This window comes from Papaver somniferum, chromosome 3 (assembly GCF_003573695.1).
Source record: "Papaver somniferum cultivar HN1 chromosome 3, ASM357369v1, whole genome shotgun sequence".
NCBI classification, from domain to species: Eukaryota; Viridiplantae; Streptophyta; class Magnoliopsida; order Ranunculales; family Papaveraceae; genus Papaver; species Papaver somniferum.
In genome coordinates, this window is record NC_039360.1 from 65,198,009 (window position 1) to 65,205,883 (window position 7,875).

General features: G+C 36.2%; 1 protein-coding gene across 1 annotated transcript; it reads left to right on the forward strand.

The window, feature by feature from the left end:
- Positions 1-2,967: 2,967 nt before the first annotated feature.
- LOC113356353 (protein transport protein Sec61 subunit alpha-like) lies at positions 2,968-7,426 on the forward strand. Its single transcript, XM_026599466.1, has 7 exons — positions 2,968-3,081; positions 4,285-4,654; positions 5,269-5,496; positions 5,580-5,934; positions 6,023-6,150; positions 6,282-6,417; positions 7,000-7,426. Exons 2-7 carry the CDS (start codon positions 4,311-4,313, stop codon positions 7,237-7,239), a joined length of 1,431 nt encoding a protein of 476 aa, XP_026455251.1. The 5' UTR covers positions 2,968-3,081; positions 4,285-4,310; the 3' UTR covers positions 7,240-7,426.
- The last annotated feature ends 449 nt before the right edge of the window (positions 7,427-7,875 follow it).

Below are 7,875 nucleotides of genomic sequence, written 5' to 3' on the forward strand. Positions count from 1 at the left end.
CTTGGGGATCGTGACTCCGAGTTGGTAATTATCTCTTTGATAGTTACGCAACTTGTAATCTAGGTTAATCAATAATTCTTGTCTATTGTAAGGTTCTTCTCTCCTGATATAAGGTCATTCAAGGATTGTCGATCATAAACCCTAGGTTTGATAGATTTCAATTCTCGATCGAATGCCGGCACTAGTTGGTTGAAACTGAACTAGAAAGATATAACTTACATGAACCCTTTATTTATAGTGAACGGTTGCTTGAATCCTAAGCAATTTTTCGTGAGCTATTTTCTTTTACAAAGACTCTTCTTATTTTGAGAGTCTTTTCTAAGTTACAACTCTTGCATAAATAATTACTTTAGAATAAATTTTATTTTTGTAAAATAAATTACAATTTAACTTAGGAAGGAGTTTAAAACATCACACACACTTTAATATGATAATCAATTGTGTGTCGAAGAATAGCCATCTTGCCTAGATAAGGAAACATCAAAAACTTGACCAAAAAGGCATCTAGTCATGTTTTCACGCTCAAGTCCGTGAAACGTTACAAACAGTTCTCGGAGTGTTTCTTATTCACAAACTGCAACACTTAATAAGTGTTTCTTTAATAAATCACTCATAACTTCTTCGTTATAACTCGAAATTAAATGATTCTTGGATCGTTGAATCCATAAGCATACGACATAAGGATCTTTCCAGGGACAAAGGTCATTATCACTAAAGTCGTGGTTCAAATATCCTCGAGCCCATACATAAATACATGTTTACCGCCATATGAATTGTTCCATAGAGTAAGCAATTGTTTAGATATATTAGAAAGGTAGAATTAAAAAAGAGTCCAAATGAAATCAGTAACCACATACCTCTTGTCGATGAAGTTCTCCAAATGTCTTCGTTTGATCTTCAGTCTTCAATCTTCGACGGTGATGTCTGATACTCAACTATAAAATTGTAACCTCGTCCGAGACTTGACTTTAGTAGACTAGAAATCAAGATATAGTTTTGATCATATAACCTTTTACAACAAGCTTGAGATAGCAAAACTTGTGGGTTCAACCAAGCATTTCTCTAACACTATCGATATGCACGTTCTGCAACGAAACACTTTCCAAACTTCCAACATACTAATGTTGTTGTGGTCTTTACATTGTATCCAATGCTGGACTAAATCTATATAATTTTAATAATATGTGATTTATACACTATGATTATAGTAACACCAGATGATTTTAGTATATTCACTCATACAATAAAATGTCTCATAACAGTTTTAATCGGAAATTCTAATACTATAAATTTTGGTCTTAGTGAATTTTGCAACACTGCTAATAAGAGTTTCAGTTTACTAAAAAGGGTATCGTATTCCACATAAGACAAATTAATTAATGTTTTCTCCAGTAAAGTAAATTGGTATCCCATTAGAAGCCATGGGATTTTGGGGAAAGAGTTTCTCATAGATTCCAAGCTCCTTGTGGTTTACTGTGACTTGGCATCTTAAGTTAAGGCTCTACATTGCGAGTGGATTTGGAGATATGGAGAGGAAAAGCATGTGCTTTGGAGACAAATCGTTCAAGAAAAGTTTGGATCTAATCATTCTTCCATATATCTTACGGTTTCTACTAAATTTGTGGGGCGAAGTCTTGGTCTAGAATGTTGAAAGCTAGACAATTTGTTAAGGATGTAGCAAATATAACTGTTAAAAATGGAGGAAAAATTGGTTTTTGGACAGACAAATGGGTGGATAATGATGTTTTGAAGGATAAATATCCAAGAATTTTTGGTTGTCGAGATTACTGCTACTGTCAATGACGTTATGACTAAAAGTCAGATTGAGATTCCACTCATAACTTCACAGTTTTAAATAGAGTTCCCACTCTCAATTTTAAAAAAGCTTTGAATGAAAGGAAGTGAGGGATGTGGCTAATATGATTCATGCTCTAAGAGATATTTTTGTCTTTTAGGACATCACACTGGAAGACAACATAAAATAGGTTTATGGACCTGACTTTACAGTTGCTAATTGCTTTGAGGCCCTAGATGTTGATGGTCTGCTTACCTTTCCACTCAAACAAGTTTGGAATCCAAAGGTACCCTTGAAAGTTTCATTTCTTGTTCCAACTCTTGATATGCTGCAGAGAGTTGGACGTGTGCAGTTTAATGAGTGACTTTTTTGTTTTGCTACTCAGGAAAACCCAGAGTCATTTTTTATACACTGTGTCGAAACAAGAAAATTATGGCATTACTTTCTTGCAATTTCAATTATCAGTGGGCTTTCTCAAAGTTGGTTAAGAAAAAAGTTTGGGAATGGTCAAGGAAGAAGAGCAGGTGTTTCATGCGACAATCATGGAGTATTTTGCCTGCGATTTGGTGGAATGTTTGGAATGCACGTAACAATCATCTCTACAAGGGATGTCAGAGAAACTTTGACTAGCTTATATGTACTCTTTATAATTGGTCTTTACATACAAAGTTGTTTGAAGATTACTCTTTGAGTACCTTAATCTGTAATTGGGAGGTTGTTATTGGTAACAATTAGCTAAACATCCATCTCTTTGTAAAATAGATGAAGCTTGTTTTTAATTTAATTTTCCCTTTAGCTCACAAAAAAAAAACATCTTAGGCTATGTTTGATAACAAAGTAAAGAAACAGTTCCATAGAAAATGATCCTGTGGAATTAGTTTCCTGGGGAAGGCAAATGCAATTAAGTTTAAAACATGCTTTTGATCACATTTTTTATTTTATTTTTACGATTTATGGAAACAGATTTTTAATCCAAGAAATGAAAACACACTTCAATTACATGGAATGAACTCCTATCAAACACAGCCTTATGTTGCAATTTGTTCTTGTCGACGGTCGAGAGATTTAGCGAGATAATATCGATCGTGTCAGTCGTGGAGAGGGAGTGATAAGCTGTATGGGTATTTTCGTCATATTAATGGTAAAATATAAAAGGAAGCTATTGGTCGTAGAGGAAACCGAAGGGGGTCGTGGTTTTAATACTACGAGGGTAAATAAATATGTGCTAGACAGGACACGGAATAGCATTCACATTTCTAGGGTTTCGAGATCTTCAAATTTCAAGGGTAAGCCCAGACTCTGTTTCCGCTTTTCAATTAATTTGTGAAGATCAAAATAAGATTTCTGTATTTGAGTTTCTTTTGATGCTTTCATGGTTTGAAGATCTGAATACATAAAATTTCTGTTGTTGACTTTCAAATAAATCTGGATTGTTCCTGGTTAGTTCTCTTGTGTTTTGTTTTGTTAATTTGGTCTTAATCATCTGAATCTTATTTCAACATATGGATCTAAAAGAAAGGTGAGCTTAGAATTTTGATTTCTAAACTAGTTCCAATTAAGAATTTGTCAATGGTGCAAACATTCGTTATGGATCTGTTGATAAATAAATCTGAAATCTTATTATGAATGGATTTTATTTATTTGGATATTGTCTTAAATATAGCTTTGCATGTATGAATTTATATGTGTTATCACGCAGTGTTTAGGTTTAGTTTTTGTGTATGTTTTTTCTGAGATTAGATTTCCTTTTTTGGGAAAAGTTGAATTACTTGGTAATTTTGAATTTGTGATGATGGGATTTTCCGCTACTTGCATGTTTTTGGTTTATAATTCGTTTTCGCCTAGGCATAGAGAATTTTAGAATTTGGAATGTACAAGTCTTGCATGTTGCAAAATAACCTCAATAACAACGGTTTTGGAAGAATGACATGATTGCAGGAAGTAGTTATATTAGTTAGCCGGTATAACGCACTCCTCGAAAAATCTAATTGTACTTATATCATAATATAAAAGCTCCTAGAGGTAGAAAGTTGTCTCTAAGCATTTACGTCAGCAATTGTTCAAATTTATCCCACTACTAATATGGACATGTATTGCTTAGTTTAATTTGATGGCTGAAACCTAGTGGTTGTTCGGTAGGAAGTTTTTCTGGAAATTATTATATGCTGCTATCTGCTATCTGCTATTTAATGCTAAACCTGATTTTGTGTTTGACCCAATAAAATTTCTTTTCCTTATTCTGCACACATTTAAAATGTAGTTTTGTTTTACATCTTTGTCTTCTTTTCTCTTATCCTCATGCCATAATGGTTATTAACCAAGCAATTGACTGCGCCTTTCCATTTAGTTTCTTAGAATCAATTAGCCCGGTATGCTTTTCCTTTATCTGCATTAGATATCTGTTGCTCATATTTGGTTTCTTACGTAGAATGGTAGTTACAGATGTTTGATTTCCTGTGTGAACTTATCATGTCAACTGGTAACAACAGGTTTGACTGGGTGAGCTTTTCTCACAATGGGAGGAGGCTTTCGAGTGCTACATCTTGTCAGACCGTTTCTGTCATTTTTGCCAGAAGTTCAGAGTGCTGACCGGAGAGTTCCTTTCAGAGAGAAGGTCATCTACACTGTGATCTCTCTTTTCATCTTTCTAGTGTGTAGTCAGCTCCCACTATATGGCATACACTCGACAACAGGTGCTGATCCATTTTATTGGATGCGAGTAATTCTTGCATCAAACCGGGGTACAGTCATGGAGCTAGGGATCACCCCTATTGTGACATCTGGGCTGGTGATGCAACTCTTAGCTGGGTCAAAAATTATCGAAGTGGACAACAGCGTTCGTGAAGATCGTGCTCTCTTGTAAGTGGGTTGCTTTATATCACTTTCCTTGTGCTTCTTACAGAATATTTACTCTTAGATGTCTTCGAGTTTTTATTTTTTGTTGCTTGGTGGGGTGTATCTGTATTTTCTTTGCCACCTCTGGTTGTTACTTACTCTTACTTTCTCATCTTTCTTTTGGTACTTGTTCCGCACACTTGTCCTTGGTCTGTTTTTTTTTTTTTTTTTTTTTTTTTTTTTTTTTTTTTTTTGTGTATGTTGTCGAAGGAATTACTAGCTGTGTTTGCTGATTAGCTTACATGGCTGAACTTAGTGGGCAATACCAATGAATATAAACTTTACGTGAATCAGGAGGGCTTAACTTTAGTTCGCTTCTCCTGCTTTAAACAGTTAAAACTTGAAAAATTTTCTATAAATTGGAGTTTTTGGTACCAATGCACTTGCAGTCTTCAAGGGAAAATGTTATGTCAAGCATGACTTGCCTGGCTGCAATTAGTAGAAAAGTGTTGATATTTATGTTTTCTTTGCAGAGTGCACCTCATGTGCTTTATTTCTTCATATTTTCATTAAAGTATTTGTTGTCTGGATGAATTTCTGTAGTATCATTTACCTGATGTTGTCATTTTTGTTCATAGAAATGGAGCACAAAAGTTGTTGGGTATTTTGATAGCTGTTGGTGAGGCTGTTGCCTATGTTCTGTCTGGAATGTATGGTAGTGTTGGCCAACTTGGAGTTGGAAATGCAATCCTTATCATTATCCAACTCTGCTTTGCTGGAATCATTGTGATATGCTTAGATGAGCTTCTTCAGAAAGGATATGGTCTTGGGTCTGGTATTTCCCTATTTATCGCAACCAATATCTGGTAATTACTCTTCCACTCTTCATTTCTTGCTCTTGGGAGTCTTGTTCCATGCCACCCCCCTGATTTGTTTCGTTTCCTTGTAGTGAAAACATCATTTGGAAAGCTTTTAGCCCCACAACCATTAACAGTGGACGGGGAGCTGAATTTGAAGGTGCTGTTATAGCCTTGTTCCATCTATTGATAACGCGAACAGACAAGGTCCGTGCGCTCCGTGAGGCTTTTTACCGACAAAACCTTCCGAATGTTACAAATCTACTAGCGACAGTCTTGATCTTCCTAATTGTCATTTACTTCCAAGGGTTCCGGGTTGTGTTGCCTGTAAGGTCTAAAAACGCACGTGGACAGCAAGGGTCATATCCAATCAAGCTTTTCTACACCTCCAACATGCCCATCATTTTACAGTCTGCACTAGTTTCAAATCTTTATTTCATTTCCCAGGTAAAAATATAGCAGGGTTGGTTTATAATTTTATTCTTATTTTGCAATCAAAAGATTAAGAACTCAACATCAATATTATTTTGTACAGTTGCTGTACAGGAGGTACAGCGGCAATTTCCTCGTAAATCTTTTAGGCAAATGGAAGGAGTCTGAATATTCAGGTGGCCAGTTCATTCCTGTTGGTGGTATAGCGTACTATATCACTGCGCCATCAAGGTTTGTAGTAACCTTTTTTCTTCCATATTATTTCTCCTGTGGCGATTAATGAGCAAATTGAATTTGCGTTGCTTTTTTAGTTTTTTTATGGTGCTAATTTGTCTTACTGATATTGGGATCTCAATTCGCAGCTTGGCTGATATGGCAGCCAATCCTTTCCACGCATTGTTTTATCTTGTGTTTATGCTGTCAGCATGTGCACTATTCTCGAAAACATGGATCGAAGTTTCTGGATCTTCTGCTAGAGATGTTGCCAAGCAACTCAAGGTATGATAATCTGTTCATGTTAGTGTGTTGTCTAAGTACTGCTGTACTATAGAGGCATTTAAAAATTTAGGTTAAGCATATATGAGTATGATGTTGCTGTAGCAAAGATAGAAATTTGATTATTCCATAGATAGCTCAGCTTGAGCCTGGCATCATCCAGATGTTGCTGGTGTCAACTTCGTTTGTCTGGTCCAGGTATCTGGACTCATCTTGTTGGTCTTGTGAATGGCGACTAAGGTTATGTAATTTTATGTAGACTAGGTTTAGTTATGAAGTTACGGTCATATTATGTGTTTGTGTTGGCCATCAGAATTATTTTTCTGGTCCGATAATGACCGTCGCCCCTCTTTGTTTGTCATAGTTGTGTAAACATTAAGCTTAATATATCACATGAAAAGTTGTTAGACACCTGGTTACATCTTCTGTGATTTACAGAAACAACATCTTTTAACAATTGTGATTTTTGTTCAAACTATATTGGGAGAGTAAACTTAGAGAAAAAGCTCTGATCTTGATTTTTTTTTCCCATACTGTACTTGGAAATTAACAAAGTTGTACTCTCTTTTGCCTGGTGATCTTTAGGAGCAACAAATGGTGATGCCTGGGCATCGAGAATCAAATTTACAAAAGGAACTTAACCGTTACATACCTACTGCAGCAGCCTTTGGAGGAATGTGTATTGGGGCTTTAACTGTTTTGGCAGATTTCATGGGAGCTATAGGTTCTGGAACTGGGATTCTTCTTGCTGTCACAATTATATATCAGTATTTTGAGACATTTGAGAAGGAAAGAGCAAGCGAGCTAGGTTTCTTTGGCCTCTAGTCCTATAAAGTTTTATGTGGTCAGGGTCCAGAATTTTGTTGGCCCAAATGTGGGTTTATGATAATTTTCTGTTATAACCCTTGAGAAATGCAATAGCCATTAGTTTATCTTTTATCTCCTTTTTATAGACTTGTCACTAGCTGTTATTAAGGGTTTATGCAAATTCACTGTTCTAGTCGTGGTCCTATTTTATTTTGTTTTTATTTTACTTAACCAACAGGGAACTCAAAGGCACTAAAGAGTATCCTGTAAGAGCGTCCACAGTGGTACGATCAAAACCAAAGATCAAAGACCAAAACAAACGATCAAATTTGAGTTTAGTCTGTAGTGTCACGTTAAGGCAGTGAAGTATATTCAGTCGGGCGGACGTATAATCCACGCTTGCATGTGGAGCGTTGGTATAATCTTCGTTTGGGCCGGGCGGAGATATAGTTAACGCTGGTTGTGGGGCGTTGGTAAAGAATACGCTTGTTGTGGGGCGTACATATATTTCACGCTCGGAGAAGGGGCGTTTGTATAATCTACGCCTGGTGTGGCGAACGTATAATCAACGCCTGAATGAAGCGTTAGTATAATCAACGCCTGTTTTGAGGCGGACGTATAATCAACGCCTGTTTCAGGCGAACGTATAATCAA